General features: G+C 36.8%; 1 protein-coding gene across 1 annotated transcript; it reads right to left on the reverse strand.

Annotated features, from left to right (window-relative positions):
* Positions 1–741: 741 nt before the first annotated feature.
* LOC584073 (cilia- and flagella-associated protein 99) lies at positions 742–18,865 on the reverse strand. The gene is made up of 16 exons (XM_030985740.1): positions 18,789–18,865; positions 17,526–17,644; positions 15,350–15,494; positions 14,089–14,183; positions 13,005–13,117; positions 12,177–12,268; positions 11,268–11,353; positions 10,699–10,779; positions 10,262–10,503; positions 7,710–7,914; positions 6,623–6,764; positions 5,953–6,005; positions 4,621–4,761; positions 3,947–4,110; positions 2,191–2,368; positions 742–1,748 (listed from the first exon to the last, which is right to left on the reverse strand). The coding sequence occupies exons 2-16, from the start codon at positions 17,634–17,636 to the stop codon at positions 1,593–1,595; spliced, it is 2,004 nt and encodes a 667-aa protein (XP_030841600.1). The 5' UTR covers positions 17,637–17,644; positions 18,789–18,865; the 3' UTR covers positions 742–1,592.
* Between the last annotated feature and the right edge of the window lie 1,846 nt (positions 18,866–20,711).

Raw genomic sequence — 20,711 nt, forward strand, 5'->3', positions numbered from 1 at the left:
GTTAATGCAGTATGTGCAGTGAAGTCTATACTATTTCAAAACGTTTTAACTAACTGCAATAAGCATTACACAAATTACTGCACATTGATACATGTCGAATGATGTAATACTTTCATATTTATTTCACCTTTATTCACAATATTTACAATTTTGGTTGGTCAAATTTATTTACAAAGCAAGAAATATAATTTCTACATATCAAAGCATCATACACAAATATGGAATATTCATATACACTGTACTATACTCGTATCATGAATTGGTTTGCTTCTTTGAATCGTCCAAGGGCTTCTACTTTCTCCTATTTCAAACAAAAATTCAATTGCAAATTTGTCCTTAAATTTCTGGAGTTGTTTTCAGTGATGAACTGCCCAGGCCTTGTTTGGTCAGACAACGAACATGTAGTGATGCGTTCATTCACGATATGATTAATGTTTGTTGCATGATTAATGCTCAAGGTGAATAAACAACATTACAACCGCCTCGCTATTGGTCATAACAGAGAATATTCACTTGATGGGGTGTCACTTGTTTTAAAGGTCTCGTATCTATAAGGCCTAAACAAAAAAGATGTATTGCCTTTTGCGACCGACCCCAAAATCTTGAAATCTACGGTCAGCTTTTTATTTATTTTTTTTTTTTTAACCGTTTTTTTTTAAAGAAAAAAATATTGAAGCATTCAAAACTGAGAAATATCAACCCAAAGAGGGAGAGGAAAAAAAAGGAAAAAAAAAGTTTAAAAAAAAGAAAAGATTTCTGTCCGACCGCCTAATGTTGGCACCTAAAGGGCAATACAACATCTTCTTTTTTTAGGCCTAAGGGTAATCTGTGTTTAGTAGCCATTTATAATATTTCCCTCCAAATTTTGTGTTGTAGAACCAGTCTACTAAGGCCGACCGTCTACAGTGGCCATTTTAAGTTTCCCATACATGGCCATGTATGGGAACAAGTTCACATGCAATGAACACTTTATACCATGCCCTATTCCTGTTCAAGAATATGGTTTGCGGGTTATGTTCACTGTATCATGTCCCCTCTATCAGGAATCCACTGGAATGTTTGCAAAAATTATTAACATATTACACTGTGATGAATGGGTAAAAGATCAGTAAAGACAAGGGGTTTGAATACTTTCTTGAACTGAGACTTAAGAAAGAATACCAGGCATTTAAAAAAGAATATGGAAAATCAGGGAAATGTGGAAAATGAATTCAAATAACACTAATACAAAATAGAATCCAATACGTCATGTGTATTCTATTGGCATCTTTCATTTTAGCCAAGCTTTATTATTAAGAAAAATTGTGCAAGAATGAAGTATAAAATTGTAATCTAAATAAATTATATTCAACAACAGAATAAATATGGACCTAAGTTCACATTATTATCAGAAAATGCCTCCTCTAAATCCTAGTATTAATCTGATAAATAATTCATCCTTTCTCATTTTAATCATACGGAAGGTTGATTTCATTCTTTCTGAAACTGTATAAGAAGCACTTACTCTACCTAATCAACATCACAATATTTTGCACATGGAAATTAGGAATATAAATCTTAGATATCGATCTCCTCTGTCTTCATGTTAATCTTCATGATGATACAGCCTCTGTAGCCATCTGTCTTGACCGCCCAAAAGAATTCAATCTCTGACCAGCAACATCTGTAGGTATACCCTGGGACTGAAGTGAGGCTTGTTTCTCTCGGCGGCTCTCCAGCTCCTTCCATCGACTGTCCTCATTCTTTTTCTGAAACATTCAACAAAGGAAGGCCATGGTTAATCACAGTTTAATAGAAACAGTTCAGAAACCCTGTCACAAGTGAAAAATGAAATAGATGAATAGATTATAATAATACAAATCATATACTATTTTAGTGTCTGTCAGGAGTAATAGCTCCCTGAAAAATTGAAATCTAAGTTTTGAAAATCAGAATTACGCATATTCACAAAGACTTTGCAGTAATAAAGCATTGCTCATCGCCTCAGCTATATGATCACCGTAACTGTGACAAATTTTACCCCAGTTGTCTGATAATTTGGAAGGGTGCAAACATTGAAGTTTTAATTTGCTTTTGTGCAATAGGCCAACTGAAAGTTAAATTGTTTGTTATATAGTAACAATAACAAAGTATGACAAAGTAAAATACACAATACATCATAGTAATAAGGTAACAGTTAAATTAACCCACCTTTTGTTGGATGAGTGCCTTTGTGCGATTAGCAGACTGCTTGGTAGGGGAGATCTTCATCTCCTGCGTTGTCTTGAGTCTCTCTTGTTTCCTCTGTTCCAGTCTGGCTTGTAGATCCTGGAGCTTGGGGTCCTTGATCTCAGACTTCTCAACTTTGGCCTTCCGCTTGCTCTCCAATCTAACATTTAAGAAAAAGGCATAAATAATGATGGTGTTAATTTCATTGTAATGTGGACATATTGTGTTTATGTCTCGATGTATATACAACAACTGTTTCAGTTCTGGCAACCACTGTTCAATTCAATTCAATTCAATATTATTTCACATCTCTTTAAAAACACATCAGAAGATATATAAACAAATAAGTATTAATTAAACAATATAAATATAACAACAATTATGTACATGATTCTATGAAAGAAGGATGAAGGGTGGTGGATGCGAGGGATCAACAAAGGCCATTGGCCTGTCAAGGCTGATCCCCTATGATACCACCCTTCAAGAGAAATACATTTTACAAAATATAAAAATAAAAACAATCAAACAAACAGATAATATAACATAGCATAATCACATGGAGAAAAAAAACACAACACAACTATTTACATAAATCACATAAAAGGCAATTAGATCAAATAAAATTACTCACTATTAAGAAGATAACATTTATATTTTTTCCTGAATGCGAGAGCAGTTGAAATTTCTTTTAATACATCTGGCAACCCATTCCAAAGCTGTGGGCCTTTAAAAACTTATAGTGGTTCTTGAAAAGTTAAAATTATAAAAAGGTACATACATTTTATTGGAATTGTTTTATACGTATTGATGTCGCTATTATATTTAAAATATTCATGAAAGTTATTGGGAAATAATTGTTTAGTGTAAGGGACACTATAGGTATAACAAGAAGTATCCTTTCATATCTTGAGTGAAATCCTTTAAATTTCTACCCCCTGCATGGTTAGAGAATCAACTCTACACAAAAATGCATCTTTGAGGAGAAGAAGCATAAGTCCAGATTCGACCTCAGGATTTTCACATTGAAAGCTACAAGAATGAACTAATATACGGCGTTCAAGATGAAACGGTTTACCTTGAGATCAAATCATTTCCATTCCTCCATGAATCAATGATAGATCTATCAAATTTTAGACCATGAAATATCTTTATGCCAAGTTGACAGTCACGTAATCTGATTAAGAAATAACATTTTTGTAGCTGTGACTTGATAGTTTAACAATGAAAAGATGGTGGAAAGAAACTCTGACCTATCATGACGCAAAATGTGACCTTGAATAAGAAGAGCTTTCATAAGGTAATCCTGACATAGAGCAGATCTCTTCTCCTTTTCCTTTTTTTTTGTTATTTCAATTTCCAAGTTACTTTGAATAAGGACATGAAAAACATCAGTTCCACAGACCATCAGAGATAATTAATTAACAATTTCTTTCATGCTCAATGTTAGGTCAATTCCCAAGAGGTATATTTTGAGGGTTCAGTGACACAAAGATGTAACTCCATATTTTGCCAAAATTAGTATTTGATATAAAGATTTTCAGAAAAAAGTGGGCTTTCCAGGAAACCCAAAGACTTAACTCCACCCAACACCCCATTGAAGTCAATGGCTAGTGAAACATAGACTTAACTCCTTAAGGCCCAAGTGCTCAGTGACACATAAACCTCTTTTTCTCAAAATGGCCAAAATGGAGTTACGTCTTTGTGTCACTGACCCCACGATTTGTCTCCTATCACTTACTTCATAGCAGCTACCTGTCCCTCAGCTGCCCGGTGTTTGGAGATCTGCTGTAGTTTATCCATCAAGAACCTATCCTTCGCCTCCTTGGCTTCCAGGATCTCATCTCTCTTGTTCTCCCTCTCCTCCTCCTCGGCTATCCTCAAAAGTGTGACTCTCTCTTTCAGCTGAAATTGAAATAAATGGGAGTGAATTAAACATTGTAATGAATTTTCAGCTGAGGAAAATGAGAGAGAAATGTACACCTAGTAAACCTAGTGTTTTTTTTTATTCAAGGTTAAATTTCACACAGTGATTCAGCTTATCTTCAAGTTGCAGTCCATTAGGGGAAGGAGATAAAGCTCTGTTCAAATATTTCTTTTAAACAGTACCTCGAAAAGAAGGCATGGTATATTTGTTTTATATTCTGCATCAAAAAATTATTTCAATTTTTTTTTAATACTGTTTTTTTTTAAAGAAGAATTAAAAATAAATACATTATTAAATTAAGACTGGGAAGAAAAAAAAAATCAAAAAAAAAAAATCAAAAAAAATGTTAACTCCCCAAAAGTACTCCCAAAAAGCACTCCCTAAAGGTACTTTTTCAGAGCAACCTTAAAATAGTTGAAATATTTCTGGTCATGAGACGAATTTGATGCAAGATATAATAAGCACCATAATGCAGGATAAAACCTTACCTCTGCTATGGACATCTCCGAGAGGAGGGCGTGGCCTGCTGTAGCTGTCCAATCAATCAGCTTGGTCCTGTCCTTGGGAGCTACCTCTAGAGCTCGGATCTGCTGAATCAGGTCTATCTTTCTCCTCATCTCAGCCTCCGCCTATAGATAAACAAAGAAAACAAATATTGTAAAGTAGGTAGGTGATGATGGAGCAGTATACCGAGTGATTTCAAGTTGGGTGTTAAGTGTCAGTGTTAGTGTTTAGAGCAGTCAAGAGCTCTTAAATTGAGCTAAGAATTTGCTGATAAAATTAAGAGCCCGATACCGATATCAATATTGACAACTTAACACTACCGTAAACACCACATAAATGCCACACAGACTTGATTTCACAACGATGATTTAAAAATAGTAGATAAAAATTAAAGATATCAAAAGCACAAAAGAAAGTTACACTTATCTCTCTGGTCTTATAAAATAAGTAATTTTACACAAAAGAATGTATGAATCACATAGTAAAGGACCTGTTTCACATATTTTTATGTGATCGTCAGACAATGAATTAGCATCGTTCGTGCTTTGATTGTTGTGCGGGTACAACACTAACACCGAACTGGAAATCAACATTTGTTTAATCCCTAGGGGCTATTGTTAGTGAATAGGATATTTGTACGTAAAATATTAACACCAGCCACAAAGGTCGTTTCAGCAGATGACAATTTGGCAAAATCGATAACACTATAGCTACCGCAAGTTGACGATATTCAGAGGTCAAAACCTTAACACCAGCTGATTTCCATTTCGGTGTTTAGGGCTGGTGTTAATGTTTATTAAAAACTAACACCAGTCCTATAAAAACCCAACTTGAAATCACTCAGTGTGAAGAGTGAGGCTAATCATCTTCACAGTTAAAGTGAAAATACTGATTTTACAGAATTAGTATATCTATACTAATATCTATATTAATATAGCGCTTAGAGACTTCCGTGGTAAGCGCTTTATAAGTAACATTTTTATTATTATTATTAATCAGAGGTGGTCACCTGATTTTTCAGAGATAGAATTTACAAACTTCCATTAAAAATTCCTCGAACCCCCATTTTAAATGGAGAAATTCAAGCAACAATTTACTAAAAACAGAATTTATTTTCATAATATAACCTTGTAAATATTGGCCTTCCAACTCCTTTGCATATTAAGCAAAAATGTTCCTCAAATAATAAGACTTATATCAAATTCATAATTACAATAATCATGGAAATGATCTAGTTATTCATTGACCTTTTCTGAACCTTGATACAAACATGAATAATTCTTTTCAATGTTAAAGATGGAGTGTCATATTCTTACCTCTTCCAAAGCTTGTCTCAAGAGTTCCCGGCTTTCTTCGCTCACTTCCTCAACTGTATGAAGAGAATACAAACAAGGCTAGCGTTAAAGATTGAGACTGAAACATGGTTTATTTTACCCCCCTTCTGCGCTGCTGGCAGCAAAAACCGAATTTGAGTGTTCACTGGTGTCGAAAGACCCTAAAATAACTGTTATTGTCTTCCAATAACAGAAACAATCACCCTCCATTTAAATTCTATTCATATGCAATTCCTGTCCAATTAAACAGTGAGACATGTAAAGTCAAGCACAAGTCAAACTTTAATACTAGAAATCTTATTTTTATATATTAAAAAAAAGAAAGAAAGACAAAAATTCATGAGCCAGAAGCGCAGAAGGGGTTACAAAAGGACCTGAATCACTACTTTCTTTGGTATGTTATCCAATTGGCCATTCTTCAATCATCAGAAAAATGATAGTTCCATAGCTTATGATATGATCATTATACGATCAGTATCTCAATATCAGTCATAAGTTATTTTGTACAGCACAAAAGAATCTTCTCTAAATTTTGAAAAGGGGCTGTTCAAGATTTGTGCTATTACTTTGGCAATAGAAATTATTCAAGCCCACCTTGCATCTAGATATCACACCATATTGACCTGTTAGTAATTAGTTTTGGAAATGTTACCCAATTTTCTGTTGTATTCCTGCATCTTGACCTTGGCTTGCTTGGCGTTCTGATGTCCGGAGATGATACCTTCTACCACTCTCTTCAACACCTCCTCCTCTTTCATTCTCTTCTCTACATACTTGGCCATCATCTCTTCAGCCTAATTAGAGACACAAGGAAAAGAGAAAAGAATGAATGAAAGATAACATTTTCATGACTCCTACATACAACATATGATGAGATTAATTCCAAAAGGAGCTAAATCCACTTTTGATGACAATTTTTTAAGTGATTGATTTCAGAACATTGTTTACTTAAGTACCCATCTTTCAACAAAATTATTTACCTAAATTTTGGGAGCAATTATGAAAAAATGCATGTTCTAATATCACTTTTCCAGACGCCTGTACAAAATCTGGCAAACAATTTCTTTTTTCTCAGAAGTTACAATAATGGATTTAGCTCCTTTTAGAATTAAACTCTTCATATAAGGCCTTGCTATCAAACTTGCTAGCACAATCTCAGTTTACTTTAATTTTTTATTTCATTATCAGGTGGGTTGAAAGAACACACCAAATACTATTTTGCTCTATACGTTTGGGATTTCATGAAAGAATAGCAGATTAGCTTCTCTTGTGAAGAGATGTTACAAGTTTCAATATCTAAATTACACTATATATAGCGACACATGAGTACACTTGCCAACACACTCGTAAAAGCATGCACTTGCACCAAAGTTAACAGAGAGTATACTTTGAGCGAGCCTTGATATAAAAATAAAATACTTTTTCCTCTCATGCTCTTTAAATCCTAACCATTCTAATGTCACAAACAGGGTTTGGGGTGACTTTATATCTTATTATGGTATAATTTATTAAAAAAATTATTAGTATCGATCCTTTCAAATAAAGTAAGTTATACTCCATAATTCTCTTGTATTATCTGTAAATACATTTTCTTGTACCACTAACCACAGGAGGAGATCGAGACCTTTAAGGGTCATTGAGATTAAGTTAGTTTTCCCCTTCCAAGCACAAGTGGTACCAAAATAGTCAATAAAGTTCCTCAGCCAAAATGAGATGGACCTGGGAGATGGAATAATTACCTCTTTTTTCATGATCTGGACCTTCTCTTTATTCTCTTTGATGAGCGACTGTCTGGCCAAGATGGCTTCTTCATGGCTCAGTTTTCCCTCCAGACGTTTGCGCTCGATCTCAGCAAGCTGTTCTTCTGTATCCCTCTGTCTCATGGAGGTCTGCCACTCCAAAAACTCAGAGGCATCCTTCGCTCCGGCCTCTAGCTGCTCAAGCCTACAAGTCAAAGCAAAGAGGATATTCAACCAAATGAGTTGGGGGTGTTTCACAAAGATCCTAAGTTGAACTTATCTCTTAGACCCCTGTTACAGTGAGCAAAAGGCCAGTCAGGCCGCGACCTGGCCTCGCACTGTAAACACGCAAAAGGCCAAATACGAGGCCAAACTGGGCACGCATTTTGCCCTGATCTGGAGGTAGTCTCGGCCGCGGCCTGGCACCGCAATTTCTCACTGTAAACGCCCGGTCGCTCACTGTAAACGCACCAAATGCGTGGCCAATTGCGGGGCCAACTGTTACCCCAGAATTTTGTGCATTTACAGTGCGAGCATCTATGAAGCCTCTTGCCCGAAAAAGTATTTTTCTGGTTTCACAATTCGGCTAGTGAGCGAAGCGAGCGAGCAAAAATTTGAGGATGATATGTATTTTGTGAAAGTGTTATTATCACCAAAATATACGAGAAAAGATATAACAAATTCATATTCGGGCAGCTCGCTGTCCCCTCCCCCCTCCCCCCCCCCATTACGCGCGAAGCGCAGAAGCTTTAATATTCATGAAATTATTAGAGAAAGAAGAGGATTCGTTGTACTGTTCTCGGTTGTTAATCATTGTCTGAATTCAGTTTCCATACCCCTCCCGCGCAAAGCGCGGAAGCTTTGACGTTTCATTTAATCATTAGAGAAAGAGTACCGTTCTCGACTCTTAATCCTTGTCTGAATTGAGTCCCCCCCTTCCCTCTCCCGCGCGAAGCGCGGAAGCTTTGACGTGCATTAAATTATTAGAGAAAGAAGACGATTCGTTGTACCGTTCTCGATTGTTTATCATTGTCTGAATTACGTTTCTATACCCCCTCCCGCGCAAAGCGCGGAAGCTTTGACGTTTCATTAAATCATTAAAGAAGAGAACCGTTCTCGACTCTTAATCCTTGTCTGAATTGAGTTCCCCCCTCTCCCGCGTGAAGCGCAAAAGCTTAACGTTTCATTAAATTATTAGAGAAAGAAAACGATTCGTTGTACCGTTCTCAATTCTTAATCATTGTCTGAATTCAGTTTCCATACCCCCTCCCGCACGAAGCGCGGAAGCTTTGAGGTTTCATTAAATCATTAGAGAAAGAGTACCGTTCTCGACTCTTAATCCTTGTCTAAATTGAGTTCCCCCCCCTCTCTCTCGCGCAAAGTGCAGAAGCTTTGACGTTTCATTAAATTATTAGAGAAAGAAGACGATTCGTTGTTCCGTTCTCGGTTCTTAATCATTGTCTGAATTCAGTTTCCCCCCTCCGCGCGTAAGCTTTTGACGCTTCATTAAATTATGAGAGAAAGAAGATGATTCGTTGTCTCATTCTCGATTCTTAATCGTCCAATATGTACGTTCTATCCGCTACATGTATATTTCTTTCTAGCTATATATCTAAATTTCCGGGGGGACGTCTCTCTCTATCGGTCCCAGGATCGCCGCCGCTGTCCATTATCACTACATGAGTTCAAATATAAGCACAAGCGAGTTGGTATGAGCTGAATCCAAATGAAGGGCAAAATAAGAGTTGTGAAGCGGCCCTACCGTTAATTTAAAATTTGACTGTTTAGTATATAGCTTCTATTTGAAAGACATCCAAAACATTGTGCCCTTTTCAATTTTTTTCAAAAAGCAGGGGCTGTTTGTAACGTTTAACTTTGAATCCGTGGCTCGAGACTTTATGCGGCCGGCCCGGCCCCCTCTATTCAATAACGTTTCCCAAGCCTTCTGGAATGACCCCAAATCTCCCGATTACAGTTTTTCCCTTATTCGTCGTTACTGTCACTTAGCGCCATTTCCTTGTCTTTCCCCCTTTCTCACCCGACTTTTCTCTTCCCCTTCCCACCCCCCCCCTCCCCCACCCACTCAGTGTTATCTAGGGTATGCGCATGTATGTTCCCTCTCTTAGTTTGAAAGCACCCCTTTATCTTCGGTGTGTAAAGTCAGTGCGGGCCGGATTTGTGTGTATTACGGGCCGGACTTTGTTGCGTGAAAAGTAACCCTTTATCGGAAATTTTGGGAACACAAAATCGGTCCCTCCGACCCCGGAGTAGGAGTGAGGAGGGGGGGGGGGGGGGGGGGGGGGATCTTCTTTTTTTTTTTCTTTCTCTCTCTCTCTCTCTCTTCTTTCTTTTCTCTTCTCTTTTCTTTTCTCTTCTCCTTTCTTTTCTCTTCTCCTTTTTTTCTTCTCTTCTCCTTTCTTTTTTTTCCTCTTTTTTTTTGCGCCGCCAATAGGTGGGCCGCGGCCGTTTCAGCCCCCCCCTGGATCCGCCACTGGTCTTTATAGTCAGGTTTCACTGTATATATAGATATTTAGCACCAAAAAAGAACTCACTTTCTCATCTCATCCTCTTCTCTCTTCTGATAGAGTTGTCCTTCTCTCAAGATGGCTGCCATGTTGAGCTTGATGGGAACGTTATTCGAGACAGCCTCTGGAATCTTTCTGGCCTTCACTTTGTTGAACTGCAGCTTGCTCTCTTCTTTCTTCATGATGGCCGCCTTACGGACGATCGTCTTCTCAGACTTCTCCGCGCTTGCACAGGAGAACTGGGACTTGGCTGCACTCAGTAAATTCTCCTAGAATGGCAGTAAAGAAAAATACGAGGAAATGAGTTCCTATGTGGGCTTTCCAGGAAACACAAAGACTTAACTCCACCCAGCACCCCATTGAAGTCAATGGCTATAGTGAAACATAGACTTAACTCCTTAAGGCCCAAGTGCTCAGTGATGGAGTTACGTCTTTGTGACACTGACCCCTCAAAATGAACCTACCTCTGCTCTTTTCCTATTTCTTTCTTTTGCTTCTTCAACAAGTGTACCTTCTCTGGGAAGATGGTAAGTTGATTTGGGAACCTGTGAATAGGAAAGAAAGGAAATCACTGTATCACAGACCTTATATTTATTCCAGTTATTTTTAGCTGGCTATATGTTTAAAGCACATCAACATAAAAACTCAAAATTAGATGGTAAGTTGATTTGGGAACCATGTGAATAGGAAATAAAAGAAATCTCTGTACCAAGGACCTTACACCCTTCCAGTTATTCTTAGCTGGCTATGTTTAAAACACATCAAAACACAAACTCAAAATTAAGCAATATACATTATACATACACATAATTATATATCATCTAATATTGTCAATTAAAACAACAACAAATATAAAAAATAAAGCAAATATAAATAAGTTCAGAGTCTTAAATCACACAGGAGAAACAACGTTTGGTGAGATATTACTGCTTTCATACATTGGTATTCTTATAGGCCTCTCCTCCCGAGGTAAATGTTAAAAGAAATATGTATTTACAGATAATATACAAGAGAATTATGGGGTATAACTTACTGGTTTTGACTTTTTGACTTGAGGGATTTTCTCTGGCACTGGGACACTCCTTGGTCTGGGTTGAGTTATGTTGAATGCTTTGATATCTGAAAGTTTGATTTTAAGCAGAAAGTGCAAACAATACAAACATATATCATATGAATATATACTACTGTATTACTATTTATATAACAAGATATCAAAATATAGCCCCTTGAGAACTGATGATAAACAACCCGATATTGTCATCGCAGAAAGCAAAAATGGCACATCAATAAGCAATGAAAACTGGACATTGCCATCATCGTTGAAACCACTTTTATAAACGGTCTAAGAATTGGCTGAAAGATCTGTTTCTCAACATACTTATAAGCAGTAATATTGATTTTTTTTTAATATTTCAAATGTGCATACAAGCACAAGGTAATTTTACCATTACTATTATCATCATGGAAGCTTGATAGCTCAGTTGGTAGAACAGTGGTCTCGTATTCCGGTGACCCGGGTTCGAAACCAAGTCGGTGCGCTATAGTGCCCTTTGGTAAGGCATTAATCCTCATTACCAGGTCTTCCGGAGAGGACCTAAAGCCGTCAGTCCTCTGGCTGCTTTAAGCATTCATGCTTTCTTAGCAGTCAGGTAAAATAGCCACCACTACCACCACCATTAAAAAATATTGCATTATCTTGGAAACAGTCTCTGACCCACCAAACTTTTCAAGATTACATTTATTTTTAATCAAAAAGCCATGAAGAAAAAGAAGGGGACAAAATTGTATGAAATAAAAAATAATGGCTGTATTGATAATTTATACAATAAGAACACAAGCATTTGTAAATCACTCTGCTTTCATTACCACTTTTTTCTTCATTCTAGTTTGTTTTCTTTAAATGTAGTTATATATGACTGCTATAAAATGAAGCACAACCAACCTGTTGGTGTTTTGACTTTTCGTTGTGTTGCTGATTTGTTTGCTATCTTGTTTGCTAGCTGCTCTATCAGCTCACCGAGCTCAGGCAACCATCTGCAATTAAAAAGTCATGATTTCACAATCAATTTCAGTTCATGTTGCAGGTCAATCAACTCTTGCTAGGTTTATGAAGGAGGACAAAATTGCATCAAAGAGGAGAGAGATAGAGAGTTAGAGAGAGAGAGAGAGAGAGAGAGAGAGGGGGGAGAGAGAGAGAGAGAACAATAGAACAGGATACAGAGAGGAGTAAGATTGATGGATGAAGCAAGAGAGAGAACGAGAAGTAAGAGAGGAAAGACAGAGGACGAGAGAGGAAAGAGGAAGGTGTGAGATAGATGAAGAAAGAGAGAGAGAGAGAGAGGGAGGTGTGAGGTAGATGAAGAAAGAGAGAGAGAGAGAGAGAGAGAGAGGGGGAGGTGTGAGATAGATGAAGAAAGAGAGAGAGAGAGAGAGAGAGGGGGGGGGGATGAGTAAGATAGAAAGGTGGAGATAGGAAAGAGGAAGGTGTGAGATAGAGGGAGGAGATAGAGAAAGAAAGAGAGTGGCGCGAGACAGTTACATAGATAGACAGTTAGACACAAAGAGAGGAAAGAGTGGAGTGAAATAGGTATAGATGAATAGAGAACCAGAGAGAGACAAAGAGAGAGAGACAAAGAGATACAGACAGAGAGAGAGAGAGTGAGAGAAGGGTAGAGGAGGGGAGGGAGAAGCAGACAGACGGACTAAATGAGAGAGGAGGAAGAAAGAAAGAGCTTTTAAAAAGAGATGAAATCATCTCACCACTACATACCTGAGAATGGGTGAAATGAGCTCGACCTGGACATATGAACTCTCGTAAATCTTGGTCCATTCATCTTTCATCCAGGTCTTCAAATGTGTTGCATTGAAGCTGAATGCTAGGTACTGTTATTACAAGTGTATAATAAAAAAATGAATATTAACAATTAAGTAGGGTCGTCCACAGGATATTGAATTATCAGATAACAATACTTTAGCATATCACTGGATATAATTAATCACATGCTCTTAGCATTATACAAAGATTAAAGAGAAGATTGAGTTCTGGGAAGAGGTGAAAAATAATTTGTCAGCATTACTCATTCTTATTATGCAAGTGAACATCAGATAAGACATGTTCCCTGAAAAGCATGGCTCTTCAAATGCCTTTATATTCTAAATATTCATGTAACATCGTAAAAATCGGGGGGGGGGGGGGGGGGGGCGGCTTTTTACGCCACGTGTTCGTGTAGTCCCATATACATCTTTCTGTGCAAGTGTTTGTAACTTTACCAAAACTTGGCCAAATTTCTTATCATTTTGATGATTCCAGAATCTTGCAATACACACAAATTCTTATATGCTAGATGCCTTTTCTGGTCGGTTTCACACCGTTTCTTTCACAATGCAATCGCATGACCAGAACTCAACTTCATCTTTAAACATGGGCATCAAAACCTAAGACTAGACCCCTCAAAATCTAACAAATTTAACATGATGCGCATGCATATAGTCTATATAAGACCCTAAACATGTCAGTCTGGATGCCTTATAGATGGTAAAATGGATGGTGTAACGTAGAGCCCTGCGTTGCCTAATTAAAACAAATCTTTATAGACCTTATCATAGTATGGCAGATAAGTATATACTTGGGCATTTCCTACATGATTAAATAGTCAATTTGAAGAAGAAAACAAAAAATTAAAATACATGTATGTAATATTACAACACTTGGTTTTTAAAAAATTATATTTGGGTATCAATGAGACATACATATCCCAGGATTTAAAATATGCACCTGCTCAAAAATGCTTCTTTTGGGGTCTCTAATTGCATAAAGATTAACACAGACCTTCATGATGGGATTTATGTCTTACTTTGTGCATCTTATTGACATCCTGTGATCTGATAAACTTGCCGTAGTTTGCCATACCAAGCTCATCCAGTCTGTACAGGGCAAGGTAACTCAGTACTGAAACAGAAAAGCGATACAAAGAAACAAGTGAGAAATCTCTTGCTTAATGCAGTAAAGATCAGTTTTGGAAACGCCCACCTCTCAAAAAATGAAATGGAAGCTCTTATTACCAACCATGAGAAAGAAAATGTTTTGGCTAATACGTGATGATACAAATTTTGCCGAGAAACCGCCTACTAATTGATATATTTGGTAAATTATTATATCTATTTGGACCTGATAGATATCGCGCTTGTATCGCACACGTGTCGCATAGTCCCATATAAATATTTCTGTGTACAGTGCTTGTAACTTTACCAAGACTGGGCCAAATTTCTTATCATTTTGATGATTTCAGAACCTTGCAGTACACACCAATACTTATATGCTAGATGATCAACCTTTTCTGATCGATTCCACAACGTTCTTTCACAATGCAATCGCATGACCATAACTGGTCTTTATCTTTAAGCCTGGATTAAATATAATGGATATACATTTAAACCTATAGCAACACTCCAGTCAATGGAGTGAAATTCTTTCTTCTCTTTACTTTATCTTATGGATAAAACCACCAGATTCACACACTATTTGAAATATATAGCACAACAATGTGACAGTCAACCGTTTGTTCCATCAGTTACCTAAAGAGTTAAACTAAGTCATTAGTACATTGAAGTTTACCATAGAAGATAACAGTAACACCAGTGTGGACGTCCTCCAAGAATAAGCTTGATTATCATTCAAAGAAACTTGCTTTTTGCACACGTCTTCAACTTCAGGCTCAAAGTTTGGTGTACACATAACTAGGGCATAATTTCATGGCCAACTTTCATTATCACGTTACTCTACCTGTGTATAAAGCATTTTGTTCTTTTGAACACCTTAAAGAACCAAGCTAAATGCAGCTTTCTATAGGTGTTCCATTAATTTACCTCTCATTTTTGTACTTTCTTCAAATATATCAGACTTGATGTGCATGTGTTTCTACAGTGTATTTATTGAGCTGCCAACATGCGATAATTTTAAATTCATGTATATATACATACCGGTAGATGTAAATGACATTAAAATTTAATCAAAGTTATGACAAAACATACTGATTTTGTGATGGATTATACAGATATAAAATTGAGTAAGAATACTCAGCAGTCCACTTTGAAATTTCCTTTCTATTTCCCTACCTGTGTAGAGATTCTTGTCAGCTCGTAAACAATTCCTGCCATCTCTGACGTAGAAAGCTTTAACGATGACCTCCATGACCCGCCCATGTCGCACACAGCCAGCAAACACCTCGGTGATGAAGGATCTGTCCCGTTCATCTAAAACCTGTCAAAAATATTATAGAATTTGTGTCACGTACAGGGTGTACTTGAGAGTTTTCTCAGAATATATCAATGGATATAGGTAAAAAGGCTTTTTCAGTTATTGCCCCTAAAACCGGGAACACCTTACCCCCTGTACCCCAGAATAGCCATGTATACTCTTACAGCTTTCAAGAAGTTTCCGATCTTAAACACACATTTTATAATCTGTTTTAAGTATTCCTCTGTTTGTAATTAATATTATAGCTTTGTATGATATTTTCTGTCTTTGTTTGTTTGTAAGTATTTCTAGTTTCTGCAATGTTGTGAAAAAGTGATTCATATTTTGAATAAATTTGGCAATATTATTATTTTGTTTATTGTTATTATTAGATGTATAGTTACAAAATTGTAATGAAGTGGATACAGATGCCTGCAAATCTATCACATTTAAATGTGGACTTAATGTCTCTTATGACACATCAACATGAGTAGGAGGTATATCTCTAGCTGGTTTGTAGGTATATATAACACTCTGTGGTCATGGTGGGATGGTATTCTGAAAGTTATGTTGTATTTCATGTTAGTAAAACAATGTTAATTGTCATAATTTAAAATTAGGACAAGTCATTGCTTATTGTCTATGCAAAACTGGCTTCAATCGCATAGAGTTGAAAGAGGCATCTGCGCGAGCACTGATTGTAAGTGATGATTTCGCAGATTTTGAAATTCATTATGACAGTTATCATTATTTTCACCAACATAAAAGATTGTTTTCACAATACAGCCCCTGAACTACAAAGTTGTCAAGAGGATCCACCTGTTTTAAGCTGTACATATTATAAACATGAATTAAAAAAGAATAAAACAAATTTCGGCGGTTTAATCCCATATCTTCTTTTAGCTCCTCAGGCATCAAATTATGCCAAGTTATACATAATACAATCAAGTTCTTAACACTTTACAAATATTCGAACATACAAATTTTAGCCTCCAATTAATTAAACTTTCTTGAAGTTGATAAGCTAAATGTATAAATCTCTTCCTCTTCAATAGACAATTATTTGCAGCTCTCTCTCTCTCTATTTAGAAAAAAGTTAACATTAAGTTCTAAACTTTCAACAACAAAAAACAAACCAAAAAAGAAAGAAAATATGTTAAGAATTTTTTTTCTGACACTGATAGTAAGACGAAAACCAGAAAGATTTTTAAAAAAAAGTCAATGGTTGGGTAGAGTAAAGGAGCCGGTTTTCGGCCACTTAAGACAGAATCCTATTTTTTGGACCCTTTACTTCCTATTTATTATCATTTTTTGTTCAAATCATGAAGCAAATATTATTATTATTTAAACAAAACAAGAATCCCAGAAAAAAATCACAAATTGCCATGACAATATTCATTTCAATTTTCACTGTTTCGGAGTCAGTTTTCGGCATAGCGTACCAGTTTTCGGCCGCATGTACAAAGTCAATAGGAAGCGCGCGCACGCGCCGTGCGTTTCCGTGCTGATCTATAGCACTAGCGGGCTGAGCAGATATCCCACGCCGGAGCTCCCTGGAGCTCGCCAGGCCGAAAACTAGTACTGCGGTGATCGGATGTGCGTTGCGGTGTGCGGCTGCATTGATTTAATACATGCGATGAGATACTTTTGAACTTGCGACTAGCACAAAATCGGGCTCTAAATCTGAAAAATACTTGAAATAAAGCTCATTTTATGGTATCCATATTTCTTACAGACACGCGTAAGATACTCGATTTTTCAGATTCGGGTAGCGGGACCGCCGATTACATCGCTAAAATGTGATATTTTAGGATATATTTTTCATTGCAAATGTGGTTCTTCAGTGACACTGGCATGGTATGGTATGTGTAGGAAATGTGTTATACTATTATGCGATGTATTTTAGAGGGATTTTACCTTGCATCCAACCAATCGGCCGAAAACTGGAGCTGGCCGATTACCGGCTCCTTTACTCTATTTCAATTTTCATACAAAATAATTAACATGTCAAAGAGAAGTTTAAAAAAGAAACGAAAGAGGCGGAAAAAATCTTACTTCATGAGCATTCAAGTATCTGCTAACATGCTGGTCAACACCGAACGCTGCAGGATCAAAGCTATCCAAGATGGACACACAGTGGTTGAGTAGTGATGCATGGTTGTTCATTTTTGGTCCTAAAAAGATTTCAAAACAATCAGCAACAAAATTAACTTGAGTTTAAGTCTAGGCTACTAGGCCAAAGTCTAGAGTTAATTTCTACAGTTTAAACCAGTTACTGAGTTAGAAAAATGAGAATTTTGCAGCTTTTTATTAGTCTAGACCTTACTGTCAAATCGCAGGAACGGTAGGACAGCTACATCTAATTGACATGAAACTCAACAAGCAAATCATTCGCATTAAGATCATATTTTCCACATTCAATTCAAAAATAATGTGAACGATTTAACGTTTTTCACTTCTTTTTTTACTTTTGACTTGTCTCTTTTTTTTAATTGAGTCTAGAGTCTAATTAATCTTAGTTTTAATTTTTGGCTTAACAAATCAGTTTTAATCTAATGAAATTGAGAGTATGTGTACTAAATCTATATGTGATTCTTTCTCCTTACTTTACTCACTGTCATTACAGTACTTCACAAGATGATCTAGATCTAGACCGAATTTTTCTCTCTCTTTCGTTCGTTAGCCTCTGATTTGGGTAAGGTTGGCTCTCTCTTTAGAGACAGAACAGCCCTATACGCTGTAGTGGACGCGCGTTTGTGTAAAGAAACGTTACACAAAACTTGGCCAAACTTAATCCCTAATTTTGATATTTTACCGGATGCATATCCGATGCATTTAAAGTCCTAAATTAGCTAAATGCTTAACTACTTCGGTTCCACTTACCAACTTGACTACTTGAATCTGTTTAATGGTCCCTTTTCAGGATATTATGGGTCAAGATCGACATCCATGAAGAAAATCTTGCAGCCGGGTCTCATTCTTTCTAGTCTACGGGAAGGAAAAAGGATTATAACGGAAAAATTGTGCATGAGCTACGAGTTCGTAATGACATGCACAGTTTTTCCGTTATAATCATTTTTCCTTTTTCACTCACACTTTACATAGATTTTGGTGAACGGGACTGTGCTGATTTCACAGTCGCTTCTCTGCACACAATAATTCTTAGCAACGGAAACTAATATAATAAAAATCACTTCCAAGTATACTTTTAGCTCGAAAACATTTTTATGGAAGAAATAGAATTGAATTACTTCAATTTATGCTAAAAAGGGACGAAAATATTTGTCAAAAAGTACTGATAGATCGTAATTTTCTTACCTTTCCGATACAATTCTGCGTTTGTTTACCCGAGCAACAATTGAAGCTAACCGCACCAAAAAAAAAAATAAACTCTGCAATCTATGGTGTTATTGAACAACAAATAGAAAAGGAACAAAAAATCCAATGTCAGCTGAGCAGTATACATAGAGATATATAGTAGTATATATATCTCTATGGCAGTATACGATCCGCAGTACGTTCTGAAACGTCTTTATATTTTCTAATTTGGTGATAATGAAGTCTATCTGGTTCATGTAATGTCCACATGGGGATGTCTATGGGAAAATATGTATTTTTAGGCATTTCTTGTTTTGTTATCATCTTGTAGGAAATTTAATTTTCTTTCATATGACACCACTCAAACGGTAAGATGAGGTTCCCTTGAAAAGTAATCTCCGACTTCGTTCAACAGTAGCTATATATACAATACATGGCGGCCATATTTTTCCAGTCGCATAATTTCAAGTACCTAGAAATTGTGCAGAAAGGTGCCCTGAACACCTTGATACCCAACGACCATTTACAACATTCCATGTCTCAAAAACCTACCGTGCCCCTTATAGGTATTAATGAAATGAATTGTAAAGATTTATGCATCAAATTTGATTAATTACAAAAATGGTCTATTGAGGAGAGGATTGTGGAGGTGTCCGTGGCATTAGGGATATTGGTAGCAGGAGATGAAAATTAATATGTCACTGTAGAGATGGCAATTTTGGTGATTCTTTCTTGATGAGTTTCAAGGATGATGATAGCTGCTCCTGATAATTGGTCTTATTCGTGAGGAACGACCTTTTAAAACACTCCATGTCTCAAAAACATACTGTGCCCCTTAGGTACTAATGAAATAATTTGTAAAGATTTATGCATTAAATGTAATTAATTACAAAAATTGTCTATTGAGGAGAGGATTGAGGATAATTAGGGATATTGGTAGCAGGAGATGAAAGATAACGTGCTATTGTAGTGATGGTAATTTTGGTGATAAATACTTGATGAGTTTCAAGGGTGATGATAGCTGCTCCTGATAATTGGTCTTACTCGTGAGGAAAGTAATAATATTGGTATGGATAATAGTGATGGCAATTTACCTAATAGCTAGCTAATGCGGGAAATCATCCTCGGAATATGAACCGTCACTCATATTCACACTCGTCTGTTTTGGAGCCAGAATGGCATTATTTCATATAATTTTACACGGACTTAACGTCCTTCTGGCTCCAAACAGAACCAATTATAAAGTCAACTTCACCATGGGCATGCATTGCGAACATTTTAAAACTTTTTTTAAATTGGAACCTTCCGATGCATGCACGAACATTCGGTATAACAATCATGGTAATGGTGATATATTGTTATTGTGAATAAGATCGTGGTCCCATCTATAATAGACCATATTCGTAATGAAATCAAATTTAATCCATGAATCTTTTTTTAAGTGCCATGTTACAAAATCATTGCATTCAACTGTTACAAATAATTGTATTTCAATAGTCAGAATGCAAATTGCTATAGGTAGGACCAGGGAGGTGAAAGAAAGGAGTGGTAACTCTTGTAATTTATTCAAACGCATTCGTGAGTTCTAAAGCGTAACAATGGATGTGTAACATTCCACTTGGCTTTGAAGTTCCATGCTCCGAACCGCGCTTCCACTGCGGGAAAAACTAGGGGGGGTGCAGGGAAGGGGGGGGGGAGGTTCCCCCCTCCCGCGCGAAGCGCGGAAGCTTTGAAAGAAGACGATTTGTTGTACCTTTCTCGAATCATCATAATCCTTATCTGAATTCAGTCCGCCCCTCCTGCGCATAGCGCGGAATTAGCTTTGACGTATTATTAGACAAAGAAGACGATTCGTTGTACCTTTCTCGACTCTTAACCCATATCTGTATTCAGTACCCCTCCCGCGCGAAGCGCGGAAGCTTT

Source organism: Strongylocentrotus purpuratus, unplaced genomic scaffold, assembly GCF_000002235.5.
Source record: "Strongylocentrotus purpuratus isolate Spur 01 unplaced genomic scaffold, Spur_5.0 spur5_scaffold_15, whole genome shotgun sequence".
Lineage (NCBI taxonomy): Eukaryota > Metazoa > Echinodermata > Echinoidea > Camarodonta > Strongylocentrotidae > Strongylocentrotus > Strongylocentrotus purpuratus.